This window comes from Melanerpes formicivorus, unplaced genomic scaffold, assembly GCF_026170545.1.
Source record: "Melanerpes formicivorus ecotype bairdi unplaced genomic scaffold, bMelFor1.0.p_v2 SCAF_30, whole genome shotgun sequence".
Taxonomy (NCBI): Eukaryota; Metazoa; Chordata; class Aves; order Piciformes; family Picidae; genus Melanerpes; species Melanerpes formicivorus.
The window spans coordinates 8,048,411-8,062,699 of NW_027142382.1; the positions used below are offsets into that span (position 1 = coordinate 8,048,411).

Here is a 14,289-nt window from a genome sequence, read left to right on the forward strand (position 1 = left end):
AACACATGTACAGGGAAGCCCCAGATAATGTTCAAGGCTTTGCTATATAAACATACTAAAGACCTTAAAGTAATCCGCTGGCAGAAAACAAGAAGCTTATTACTTTCAGTGTTTGTTTTAAAGATGCCAATCAAACGTTCTTTCCGCAGCAAAAGCTCAGTGGTAGATTTGCCTTTGTGCATACTGTTGGGATCAGGCCCAAGAGGTGACAGCCAACAGATAAGGACTTAATTAATGTCCAGCAAGAAGCAGGAGGGACAAAAGTTATCAGCGGTTTCACTTGACTCATGCGATGGGCTGATAATCTACCAAGAACTCCATGGAGGTCAGGAAGCAACACAGTTCTCTTGCTGGGATGACTGCTTTGCTCTTCTGTATGGGCAATATTTCAGTCAGTCTCAGCCTCTGCACCATGAGAAGAAAGCTGCTGGAAAAATGATGAATGACTTCACTGAAACAGGCATCACAATGAACCTTTGGGAGCACTGTTGATGTTGCTCCTATAGGAGAAAAATTGGGTGTTCCAGTTTGAAGCCTGATGTTTTCTCCTGGTGTTGGAGGTACAAGGCATGATACAAACTGCTGAGTGATGGAACACAATCCTCTTCTTCCTGCAGCTTGGTTTCTTCTGATATGAAGGATACACAAAGTGTCTGCCTTACAAGTCATGACTTTCAATGAGGTGTGCCATCAATGTATTAAACAGGGCTGGACATAAAGTCCACAAAGTATTAGACAATCTAAACAGTGGGGAAATGAGCTCTAGTATTTTTTCCCTTGTAGACCAAAATCCTTCCCACAGGGCTAAAAATACTTTTCAACAAATAAAATTAGCTTCAAAACACAACTATGGAAGTTAAAAGTTTTTTGCTTTGAACATTGTCAAGGAAAGAGACACAAACCAAACAAATATGTGATCATCAAAGGCATGAAGACACAATTCTTTCAAAGATCACAAAAATGCATTGAATCTCAATTTGGTGATGAACAGGAAGAATTCCTTGTGGTTTTCCAGTGGAAAAAGGGATGCTGCAGAGAATCACAGGGGCTGTGTCCCACCCTGCCCACTCTGCAGGTACCTGCTTTGGAGAGGGTGCAGATGGCCTCCCCATCCTGATGCCTGTCCCCCTCCCTTAACCACTGCTCTGCTTCTGCCCAAGTGTTGGGAGGTAGCTAGAAGAAATGTTACAGCAAATGGTAGAAAAGCATCTAAAAGGGAGAATGAAGCCTGACAAGGCAGCCCAAGTCCCATCATCCTGAAACATCACAGAGGCTGCCTTAGAGGCCACCTTTGAAACTAGGACATGAGCAATTAAGAAATTAACAAGTCAAACATGGTGCTTGGGAAGATTTTCTTTGTCAGATCATGCGCCCATGGTGTTGGATGGGTTGCAAAGCAATATGCCATGCCTGGGACCACACAGAAGGGATGGGGCATCCCCTGCATGGCACAGGACCCACAGGCACAGGACCAGTTGAGAGGAAGTCTGCTCCAGCTGTCTGACCTTCCTCCTTGTGAAGGACAGTAACTCCAAAATATCATCTGGGGTACTTGGGTCTGGTGAGCATAGCGGCTGTGGGTCAGGCTGAGATCATATATAAACTCTCCTTTCCTGTCTTGAGTCTCTTGCTGCTGTTGTCTTTATTGATTTATAAATTTTGGGGTTATTTGGTTTTGTTTTGTTTTTCCCTGATCTTACTTTCTTCTCCTATTCCAAAAAAAGTGCAAATTGTCTTCTGTGTGCAAGCAAACAGCACCCCAGCCAGGCTCAGTATTTTGCAGTCACACCTTCCACTTCTCTGCTTACGTATTTCTTAGGTGCACAGTTTGCCCTGTGGTCGCCTGAAGCGTGGAGGTATCACACCTCCAGCCCTTCTGCCTTCTCTGTTTCAGAGTAAGCATAAGATTTCTGGCTTAAGGCCAAGGAAAAATTGAGGTAAAAAAAAATATACACTTGGCTAAGAAATGTAGGTACATATTTGTCACTGGTGGCAACCATTTAAAGCTGTCCAGGAGGCTGAAATATTCTAATGGCAAAGAAATCAGCTGGAGCTGCCAGAGGCACCCAGTGGCATTCATTTACTGGATTGTTGGATCACGTAATAGAGAGGCACCTATAGGTATGTAACAGATACGTGATCAATACCTCTCGTGAGCCCAGAAATTATCTCATGGATATTGAAATATGTGTGGTGACATTTTCTAATTAAACAAAAGAAAACCCAACCTCTGGGTGAAGCCTGGGATGGAACAATGTTATCAGAGCTCACCAGGCAAACACAAGGAGCATATAAAGCAACCTGCTCCAAGAGAAAGCGGCACCTCTCCTCTACCTGCCTTCCAAGAGCAATGGATCCCAAAGTGATCTGTGTGCTCTCTGTCATCCTCGTCGTAGCTCTCAGTACCCTGGCAGAGGGGGTAGCTGCACCATGTAAGTACATTCATCTACAATTGCCTTCACAGATATGCATGTGGGCCTGATCCTGCTGACTGCAACCGCAGCAAGGTGACATATCAGACCACCAGTGTCTTGCTCCGGTATTATTAACAACGCTGGATTCTGCTGATTAATTTTTCAGCAAAATCTATGGCAAATTAAAAAAGACTGCAGGTGAAGTCTTGTGTTAGTGGAGTAATCTGGAACTTGCTGCAAAGGCAGAGGAACAGCCACGTACAGGAGGTTGCTAGAACAGGACTAGGACTGGAAGAGGAGTTAGCTTTGTCTAAATAATCTTCTAACATTTATTTTGTGCTATTTTGCCTCATGAATACAAAGGAATCCATCTACCTCCTCAATACAAGACAGGTCATTTAGACAATTTAACAAGTTGCCCAGGGAGATGGTAGAAGCCTCATCTCTGGGGGATTTTAAGGCCAGGCTGGATGGGGCTCCGAGCAACCTGATCTAGCGTGAGGTGTCCCTGCCCATGGCAGAGATGATCCTTGAAGTCCCTTCCAACCCTAATGAGTCTATGATTCTAGCAGCTAACTCAATGAACATATGCGAACATATATGATATGAACATCTCCAGAACTTCCTGGCTGTGGATGACTGTGCAGTAGACTTAAAATGTTAAAAGTATAGCTGCAACTATTTGCACATACTCCTTTGTTTTTATAGTCACCTAGTGAGAATGAAAACATTTTGTGTCTTTACACCTGTCCAAATATTCACTGGACCCTTAACTCTTTGCACTCGAAGTGGGCAAAACAACCAATTAGTATTTGCATGACATTTGAAGTTCTGGGGGTTTTGCCATTTGATATGGTCTATTTGAAGTCCACAGACCCCACCCTGCTGGGCTATCTTGGCCATGGGAGAGGGCACAGATTCCCAAGGGGTGGAATACAACCCTTACTGAAATCTATGGACATTTAAAAGTAGCTTTTAAACCATCCAAGTCTTAGCAAGCAACAAAAAGTACACTTGTAAAGATGGGCAAAGCCTAGGAAAAGATTGTGGTTCCCAGTGGACATCTGATAAATGCATTAGTGCACAAACTGACACCCAGTAACTTGCTACTTCTTCCCTGAACAGCAAGATGCCAGTGTAAGGTAGCTGCCCTGGAGCGGAACAACTGCGGCTACCCAGGAATCACAGCAGCAGAGTGCAAGACAATTGGGTGCTGCTTCAACGACTCAGTCCCTAACATGCCCTGGTGCTTTAAGCCTAAAGCAAAGAAAGGTAACATCTCTGCTGATTTACCTACTACTTGATTATAAAAAATGTGTGTAACAGAGAGCAGCTCTGCTTTTCCTTTTATGCCAACAAAGCAAGCACAAATCTCTATTAGGGGACCACTGGCAGTTAAATGCAACGCCAAACTTTGCTTACCCCTCAGTCTTCTATCTCATCCTGGTCACACAAGATATTTCCTCTTCCTTCAGTCTTCTAGCTATCAAATAACCCATTCTGATCACTTAGGAAACGTTTCACTGCCAGTGCTCATCAGCAGAGCAAGGGATCCTCAGCAACTTAAATGGGTTTTCCATGCAGCACAAGGTGACTTTTCACACTGCCTGTCAAAGAAACCAGAAAATCCTGAGTGGGTGAGCTCATCTGCAGTTGTGTGACATCTGTACAAAAGGCAACAGACGTGCTGTACTTTCTAGGATTTTTGTTCTTTTCTCCAGCCTGTTTTAATACTTGCTGCTTCCTCCCCCAGCGTAACTCCACTTGGTGACTCTTATTTTCCCTCCCATTTTTGTTAACAGTTTTCGTTCGATGAGGTATTCAAAATACCCCAGGGGAAATTCTGTTCTCCATTAGAATCTTCCTTCTAAAGCTCCTAAACTTCTGCTTCCAGTTTTTGCCTTTGTTTTGTCAGGGAGGGCAAGAGCTCTTCTCCCAGTCCTTCATGGACTGGCTGTGCAGTGTATGCAACTCTGAACATAAGCTATATTTGCTGGGCTGCCTGCATGGCTCATTCTGAAGAGAACTTCAGAGCAACCTCAGCAGTTACACAGGTGAAATGGAAGGAAGTGAGGGTGAAAAGGCAGTGTTTCCCAATAAGTAAACTTGATGTGAATCAAGATTGGTCAACAGGACACAAAATTGTTGGAGGGAAAAAAAATATTTTCCTTTTGAACATTTCATGAGCATCTTGAAAATTAAGTGGCAGCACCTTACAGTGTCATTTTCATAGCATGACTTTTCTGAGCAGAACTATTTCAGGAAAGGATTCAAGCCAGGTGGTATAACCTCTTTGCATGTGTTTGTAGTTTAAATTGCCAGGATGAGCTGCAATTTCCTCCTCAGTGACCTACCTCCTTTCTATAACTCTGCATAGGAGGCTGGGTTTCCTCTCCCTGCATTAGCCAGGCTGCTGTGGGGCTAATATTGAGCCATAGCCTGGTTTGAGCCCAGTGTCTGTGCTAATATAAAAGGAGACAGAGAATCACAGAATGGTAGGAGTTGGTAGGACCCTCTGGAGATCATGTAGTCCAACCCCTGCTGCCAGAACAAGTTCACCTAGGACAGGTCACACAGGAACCTGTCCATGCCTCAGGTCACTGCCTACCAGACACTTCTGGGAGCAAATTTTTCCCCCCTCTGGCCTCTGAGGCACAGCAGCAGTTCCTCATCTCTTAGTTTTGCCTAACAAGGCATGGCAAAGATTTGGCTGAACTTGCCTCTTGAAATGGGTACGAAGAGGGTCATCTTGAAGGTCTCTTCCAACCTGGTCTGGTCTATTCTATTCTATTTAGGTCTGCTCAGTGTCCTCACCTTCATGGTCTGTGTTTTGTTTGTGTATTATGCTAGCAGGCAACTGGAGCATAAAGTAACACAGCCTACTCCTTTCTCTCGGTTTGCTTTCTGCAGTTAGGAAATTCTGTCCCACTGATGTTCGCGGCAGGAGGAACTGCGGCTTCCCCGGCATCACGGCTAAGCAGTGTGAGAAGAAGGGTTGCTGCTTCAACTCTCATCCCGCCGGGGTCCCCTGGTGCTTCTACCACCGTGTGGTGGAGGAAGGTAACATCCTGCACAAGACATCGTTCCTGCCCTCCCCCTCCCCCTGAACGAGCCACGGCTCCTGAAGGAGTCCTTGCTACACCTGGGTGTGCTGTGCCAGTGAGGTGGGAGATCACACTCGAGAAATTGGGTGGAATGAGGTCTTCCTGGTGCGGGTACAGAGCTTCCTCATCCAGGCTGTGAGCTGGGAAAAGGTGGCTAAACCCTAAAAAGCCCAACTTCTTGCCCAGAGGGGTGGGTGTTGTCAGGGATCTGTGAGCAATGTGGCTGCAAAGATGGTTGGAGTCCAGGTATGAGCTCAAGCCCTCAGCTACTGCAATGGCAAGGAGCACTGTCCACTTACCACAGGAGACAAAAGGTTTTGCTTCAGAAAAGTGGAATGAAACAGAAATTTCTGATCTCTTACTTTTGGGGTTTTTTGTCAGTTATGATTGACCTTTCAGCATATCTAATGTAGATAACCAATAGTCTTAGGCAACTCCAACCCACTCCACTGTCACTTTTCACACTAGTAACAATTTGCCACTATTTGGTTTTACTGATCTTACTTCTAGTTAGGAAACACACATACAGATTGGGGTGGGGTGAAAGCAATTGCCAAGAAATTGCCTTTTTAATGCCCTGTACCTAGGCAAAATTCTTTCTAGCATGTTGTGTAATTCATGGAGAAAACATGTTCCTTAATCTGCTTCTCCTCTCTACCTTCCCAGCTTGTTAAAGGAGAAACTTCCATCAAGGGCCTTGCAATCTTTGGACCCTCTCCAACATGAAATCACAGCTGAAGGTCTCAACTCAGACTTTATAGTTTGCAACATTTGTATGACCTGATTTTGAGGTCACTTTTACCTCGAATTGACTCATTTCTGATGAAAGGTTACCTGCTGCTTTTGTTCTTTCAGTAGGCTAGTACCGTGCAGGGTTTCAGTGTAATAAAAGAACTAAGATACAATTAATGAGTTCTCTGCTCTCTTTACTTTAAAGCTGTGGATTTCTCTGTTTCCCAGGAAATTCTGCATCTTAGCAACCCACTGATGAGAGATCAGTTGCTAACACTCCTGAAGGAAGACAGCACTCTGCTTTTTGTGTTATTTACGCTTCACACTCGCAAGTGACTGCTTGCAGTTGTTAACTGATGTCTGGCTTCACATTACCCACTTGTCCCTCTGGATACTGACAATATTCAGTTTTCTGTAGCTCTATATATAGGGCTTGGGATTCTGTTTTGGTTTGGTTTGGGTTTTTCTGTTGAGACGCAGAGAAAGGCATTTTTGTTAGCTGACCATCAAGTCTCACTCAGACAGCTCCTGCTCTCTGCATCCCCATGTCTCTGGTGCTGCCAATACCTTCTGCTTGCTACCAACAGGACATGAAGCAGCTCAGGAAGGCAGGTGCCCCCTTGGTACCATACCCAACCCAGCACAGGCCCCAGCTGCTGAAGCAACATGCAGCTGAATCACTGTGCACTCTCATTGTAAACCAGCATCCCCACAAGCAAATCTCACAGGTCGTGCTCAGGAAACAACTCTGCAACGCTGAAAGCAAGAAACAGGTCCCCCTGGCCCTGACCTGTGCTTAAAGTAGAGCCTGCTGTGTTTTTCCAGACATGGGAGAAGCACCTGGTTGCCAGTGAGTGTAGCTGCTTTCTCCTGGATACCTTTAATGCCTGGCACAGTAGCTGGAATGGTTCCCTGCTTCAGCTGAGTGACAGCACAGTAAAAAGCTTCTAACAGCGCTGTTGGGAACAAAATGGGAAACACGAGTCTGCCACAGCAGCAAACTGAGGACTTAACAGCAAAAAGCAGTTGTGCAGGGTTGTGCTGCAGGGGGAGAGATTATGGTGGAGACACATGGCTCCTTAGAGATTTATCCAAGTACACTTTTGTTGTAAGTTTACCCAAGGCAGTAAAAATTAGTCATTCACATAACCTCATTATCTTATGCTTACAATAGATTTAATAATATGATTTGTATACAGTAGGATACTGGCTGTAACATGAGCAATAACCTGACAAGTCTACTGAAAGTCTTTGAAGGTCTTTGCTGAGGAATGTTCGGCGCTGTGGTCCACCTGACTTTGGAAGGCCTAAGCACAGCATGCTCACAATAACACTGCACTGCAAAATCTGCTGCAACAGCTATGTGCACTCACTAATAACAGAGCCTTCACAGGAGTCTCACTGGGGGAAAGAATGAAAATGCAGACAAACTGAAAAGGGCCACCCTCATCAGTGCTGTGGGAAATCTCCTTCAGGGACTGGAATTAGGCTGGCAGACAGTGCTCTTCCAGTGCAGAGCTCTCACTGAGACACACATACTCACCTTGCCTTCTGCAGAGGCATGTGCTGACCTGAGCAACACAAGAGTGTAAGGGGGCATGCAGGCATTTCAGAGGAATTGGTTCAAATGTGTAAGTGTGGGTACTACTCTCATCTCATCCTAGCACAGCTCTGCTTGGGTTCTGCCAGTGAGGCAGCTGCAGGTGAGTGAATGCCTTATTTTTACTGCCTTGGATAAACTCACTCATCACAAAAGTGTACTTGGAGAAATCTTTAAGGAGCCATGGGTCTCCACCATTGCCTCTCTCCCTGCAGCACAACCCTGCACAAACACTTTTTGCTGCTAAGTCCTGCTGAGCATTCCCTGCCACAGCATACCAGGGCTGTTTTTCACTTTACAAGGAAAGTAATGGACAGAAATTTTAGCTAAACAGGGTGTGTGTGTGGGGGGGGGGGGAATGTTCTGGGTACTGTAGTGTCCTCTTCTGCAAAAACCAACTGAGAAACATCCTGGCAAGGCACAGCAGAGGAAACTGGAAACTTTTTGAGACCCTCTGATGAAATGGTCTGTATGTTGGATGTTGGTGTGGAGAAAAACACAGGTTCAGGAAAGTCACACTGACAGCAGCCTAGCTGCAAAGGGATGAAGTGTGAAGAGTTAAACTTGCTCACTTGCAGTGTCTGGGGATAATGTTCCCTGCAAAACCAATTAGCTGCTGTATAATGACCAGCAAACCATTCCTATGTTATGTTGTCAAGGTACTGGGTCATGCAGTTGCTCCAGACATTTGCAGTTTTAAATCAGAGTTAGTTGCTCATAGCACAAAGAATTATGACCTAAGGATCTGTCATTATGACTAAGTCCTAAGGGATGACCTCTCCTACAAGGGCAGGTGGGTCTGTTCAGCCTGGAGAAGAGAAGGCTCCAGGGACACCTTATATCAGTCTTCCAGTACCTGAAGGAAGTCTACAGAAAAGCTGGAGAGGGCCTATTTATAAAGGCCTGTGGTGACAGGACAAGGGCAATGGTTTTAAACTAGAGCAGGGTTAATTTAGGTTGGACTTTAGGAAGAAGTTCTTTACTACAAGGGTTGTGAGACACTGAAGAGGTTGCCCAGAGAAGCTGAGGGCACTGTATCCCTGGAACTGTTTAAGACAAAGCTGATTGAGGCTTTGAGCAATGTGGTCTAGCAGGAGATGACCCTGCCCATGGCAGGGATGTTGGAACTAGATGATCTATAAGGTCCCTTCTAACTCAAGCCATTCTATGATGGCTCTTCTGTGAATTTACATTAAGTAAATGCTTGAGGTCTTTCTATCTAAACTATCATTCACACTCAATCAAATGAAAGCCACAGCCACTGAGGGTTTGAAAATGGCAGACAGACTCAAGGTAGAGGAAAGTGAAGTCTCTAAACAGGAGTGTGCAGGCCTGCAGAGAGGATGGCTATCTTCTCCTCCTCACCTTCCAAATCTCATTGCAGCCTTCCCTCACCCAAACCAGTCACCATGGGCCTCATTCACAGCCCTCAGAGAGAAAAAGACATGTCTTGGCTCACAATCGTTTGGCTAGTTGGAATGTCCCCAGCAGCACAAATGAATTGCCCAGAAAGGTCTTCTTTCTACCTAGATCCAAAACAGTTTCTAGACAAGAAGCTCTCTGTATCTGCTCTCCTTGTTGAGTTTTACCATCTGCGCTTTTTGATGCTAGAGAGAGCAACTCAAGGGACAGGAGTGAGAGAGATAGGGAACACCACAGCACTAGAACAGACTTCTGACTGAAAGGCAACAGAGGCATGCTGGCTACTGGCAACTGATTGCATTTTGAAGCTCACAGGATGGCCAGAAGATAGGTACAGGTAGATATGTGAAGTTCCTTCATTAATTTTGCACCAACAGATTGCAGATCTTACTAGTTAACATGATTCAAATAGCTTCACATTACTAGGCGATGTAAAGTCGGTCCTTTTCTGTCCTTTCTTATTTGTTTGGGGTTTGTTTTGTGTTGTTTTGTTTGTATGTAGCTCTATCCAGCACTATGAAGAGAAATTACAACAGAAACTTTGAAACTGTTTTTAGTGTTTCAAGCTGTCTAATTTATTAATCTGAATAATGGAAAGAAATCCAAGTACGCTCACAACACCTTGAGACTGATGGGTGGCCACACTGGGTCGTTTCAGATGTTCAGCCATCCCTCTGCCTGTCAGTGACCCAAAGGGTTGTCTATATGCAGGATAAGCATAGAATGAGGCTTCTCTTCTAATGTGAATCAGTTGTAACAAGCAAATGTGAGAAGCCAAAATGAGGACTTAAATCTTTGCATCTCTGCGGCTGTGTTTGTCCACCCACATTGCTGTAAAGAGAGCACTGAACAAGTAAACAGAGTTCTGAGTATTTCTAGGGGGGAACAAAATGTAGGTCAGCTACATGATTTTCATCAGCAAAGCTGCTACTGTAATGGGAATCAATTCTCTGTGACACAAAGCAATTGTGCTGATGAGGCTGTTACACTATTATAGTGAATGACATTTTAAATCACTAATGCCTAGTAGTCCCTCAACTGTAATCATGACAGCTGTGTGCAACCAATGCTTCAACTTCTAATAAAGGCTGAACAGAAAACGTTTGACATCAAGGATTGATTGCCTGTATGGTTCTTCTGTGAGTGAGGATATTCTACCATTTTTTAAAGCAATTGTAGCCAAAGAAAAGGTCTCAGAAATCATTCATTTTGAAGTAATACAGGACAGCTGTATAGGGCTGATGTGGATAATTAACAGGGGAGAAAACTAGGACAGACAGGTAGCTCAGAGCATATGGATGCTCTGATAGCAACAAAGAATAAACCTGTAGCAAAGTGGAAAAGGGATTAGAGTGAAAGCACCTCCAAAAAGGTGCATTTTAATGTGCTCTCTTCAGATCCTATTCCCAAATGTCTCTGGCAAGGGTATGTTTCCTGCTACAGCAAGTTTCACACACCTCCTCTGGCAACGCTCCTGTTCAAAAGGAAGGTTGCAGACAATGTGCCAGACCAAAGTGAAACACAATACAGAAACCAAAATATTTCTCTGTTGAGAGCAGCTAAATTGCATGACTCTGTCACAAGTTTCTAACAAGCTACTGGTTTTACTGAACCTTGAAAACTTGACCATAGTGGCACTAAACAGCTTGAAAAGCAGAAGGTAAAACACAAGAATCAGATCTGATACCCAGTGTAAAAACCAGGTAGAACAATGATCTCAAGACCCAGGTTCAGTTTCCAGGAGGTTGCTGTCACTGTCAGACTGAGTCCGAAAAGAGGAACTCTTTTGGTGCAGGTTGCAGAGCCTTCTTTATGAGCAAGGTTCAGGGGACAGTTTCAGAAGCTCTCAGGCTAGAGTTTCACACATAACTCTCTCCAAGAAACAGAAGTCTTCTTTGGACAGAAAAGCCATTATTACTGTGTAGGTGTTTTTTCCTCAGTCTGAACCTTCTAAAGCATATGAAGTCTCCCAGTATACAAAGCAGTGAGCTGCCTGACTACCTGAGACAGCACTCATGGTCTCTGTCTCAGTACACTCCACCCACCAGGTACACAATAGGAGAATGAGACCACAAATGTGTCCCCAGTACTACAATCAGAATCACAAGGATCACCTAGTTCCAGCATCCCTGCCATGGGCAGGGACACCTCACACCAGATCAGGTTGCTCCCAGCCTGGCCTTACAAACATCCAGGGATGGAGGCTTCTACCACCTTCATGTTAGGGTATTTTCCATCTGTGGGACAGATCACACACAGAATCGCACAGAATCAACCAGGTTGGAAGAGATTCCAGATCAAGTCCAATTGATTACCCAACCCTATCTAATCAACTAGACCATGGCAATATGTGCCTCATCCATTCTCTTCTTAAAAACACCTCCAGGGATGTGGACCACCTCCCTGGGCAGCCCATTCCAATGGGCAATCACTCTCTCTGTGAAGAACTTCTTTCTAAGATCAAGCCTAAACTTCCCCTGCACAGCTTGAGACTGTGTCCTCCTGTTATGTCACTGGTTGACTGGGAGAAGAGACCAGCCCCCACCTGGCTTCAGGTAGTTGTAGACAGCAGTAAGGTCACCCCTGAGCCTCCTCTTCTCCAGGCTAAGCAACCCCAGCTCCCTCAGCCTCTCCTCACAGGGCTGTGCTCCAGAGCTCTCCCCAGCTTTGTTGCCCTTCTCTGGACACGTTCCAGCAACTCAACATCTTTCTTAAACTGAGGGGCCCAGACCTGGACACAGGACTCAGGTACTGATTTCCTCCTCTGCCTTCCTATGCGTGTGTGGGCACAGCCACAAAATTGAACTGTCATTGATGTGGTATCACTTTGTGCAAATGAAGTTCCATTGCACAGAATTACCATTGTATTAAAAATTCACAGATCTTGAAACACTCTTTAAGGCACAGGAAAAAAAATAACAAAAAGAACACTGTGACCGTTTGAGGTTGTGCCTTTAAGAAAAGGGACACCATGGCCAAATGTTTTATAGACAAAGGACAGGTCTAAACTAATTTCATTGGTGGATTGGTAGAAAGCAACTTTGAACTCTGAGTTCAGTAGAGACTAGTCCCAGTCTTGTCTTGCACTTCCTCCTTTCAGAGCATGCGGCTTCTGGGCTTTCGGCCAGTCTGACCTTGAGCAGATAAGGCCTCTACTAACATATAACTGCTTTTAATTAACAGTTATTCCTTTTCTCTCTTTCTAACCCTCTTTGGGGAAAAAGGGGAGAGAAGGGGGGTACAGGGGGAAACCCTTCCTCCTGGTGGGGGAGGGGAATCTCATTCCTGTGTTACTTTGTTGTGTATTTCTGCATATATATTGCAAATATTGTAAATTGTGTATATACACCTGCATTCCCTAACCCGCTTGTAAATACAGCACAAATCCTTTGCTAATCCGGCTGTGGGCTTTTTTTCTTTCAGTTTTCTTCCCTTTACTTACAGGGGGGGAAGAACGCTTCAGGCCTTCCCCTCAACCCTCGACAAACACAAATGAGGCTATGATTTTTTTTTTCTAATGAATTGAGGCAATTAGTGCCAATTTGATAAATGCAGCCCTTGGCAGCGTTTCTACACTAAACAGAGCTTGCAATACACACTTCTCCACTGAGCCCTTTATTAAGGCTCTCCCAAGAGAAGATATCAGTGCTAGCAACATTTGCAAACTGCTCACCTGGCACTGCACAGATCCTTCCATCCTCCCGTGCTGGAAGAGACACTCATTCTTAATGCAGCAGCTCTTCTGGCTTCCAATGCCTTTTAACCTGCATTACTAAGCAGGTTTTAAATGGATAGCTATTAAAGAATACAACATAAAGTGTCCTTTATTTTCAAAGGCTCTTTATTTTATGAATCCATTTCAAGTAAACAGTGGATGGTAATAGCATGTGGAGTATATTAACTTTTGCAGCATTGTTAACGAGAAGTTTATGGTTGGCTTATTTCATAGCATTAACTGTAATATAAGACACTTTAAAGTCATTTGCATTGCCACTCAGGCTCCAAAGGACTCCTCTTCTTCCTTTTCCCTTCCTGATCTATGCACAATTGGCATAGGGAGGCATCTAGTGTTTGGGCCCATAATTCCTTCAGTCTAGTATTACTTGTAGGTCTATAAAGTTTAACATCAAGTATGATCTCTGTTATCATTTAGAAAATTGCCTTGCCATTATCTTTGAAAATGCAATCCTGTTGCACCCTTAGGGTAATTTATTCTCCAAGCATCACTGGTCATGTTAGCTAGGACTGGACACCTAACTAACTTGTAAACATTATGGCTGTTATCCTTGAACGGTGGTGACAGATGAAGTTAATTTTGTTGCTGTGGTGGTCAGGCAGGGTGGCCCAGGACAGCAATGTTGTTTAGGCTTGATCTTAACTCCAGTATATACACAGCTTAATAGCACCTAGCCAAAGTGTATGATAAAATAAGGGATATGTGCACTGAAACCTTCTTAGGGCCCTGATGGTTTTGAGGCCTTACACAGATGGGCGTTCTCTGCCCAAGCGTTTCCTTGCCAGTGCAATAGGAAACAGCAGTCCCAATGCCTCCTGTTCCACATTTTGTGGGACTGTTCAGAATGTCAGAAAAAGTTAACCATGATGTTTCTTAGACAATGTAGAGCTATAGGAGAAACATGAGTGGAAAAAAACACTCTTTTTTGAACTAGCTGAAGAGACCTTTCACGATGACAGAAACGCACAGAAAGCTCTATGAAGACTGCAGGATGGATCCTGTGGCTGAACAAGGGAGAATGGTGTTTTGTAAAAATGGGGAATAAACAGTTATGACTGGCAGACTAAAACATATTTTTTCTTCAGCTGAGAACATGGAAGGATGAAATCTACACATTCCAGAGTGCTGACTTAGAAGGTATGGGATGAGATGTGGATAATGTCATGGGGTAAGTTGAATCTGCTGTTGATACTCAATACCATGCTGTTCTCATGCCAGCTTCAAAATGAAAAGTGCTGGCTGGAGTAAAGCATCATGGGGCTTGAAGCTCAAATTCTAACA

At 44.4% G+C, this 14,289-nt stretch overlaps 1 protein-coding gene across 1 annotated transcript; it reads left to right on the forward strand.

Moving 5' to 3' along the window:
- Window positions 1-2,254: 2,254 nt before the first annotated feature.
- LOC137449610 (trefoil factor 2-like) lies at window positions 2,255-6,414 on the forward strand. Its single transcript, XM_068155300.1, has 4 exons — window positions 2,255-2,432; window positions 3,540-3,686; window positions 5,325-5,474; window positions 6,185-6,414. The coding sequence occupies exons 1-4, from the start codon at window positions 2,255-2,257 to the stop codon at window positions 6,190-6,192; spliced, it is 483 nt and encodes a 160-aa protein (XP_068011401.1). The 3' UTR covers window positions 6,193-6,414.
- Window positions 6,415-14,289: the final 7,875 nt, after the last annotated feature.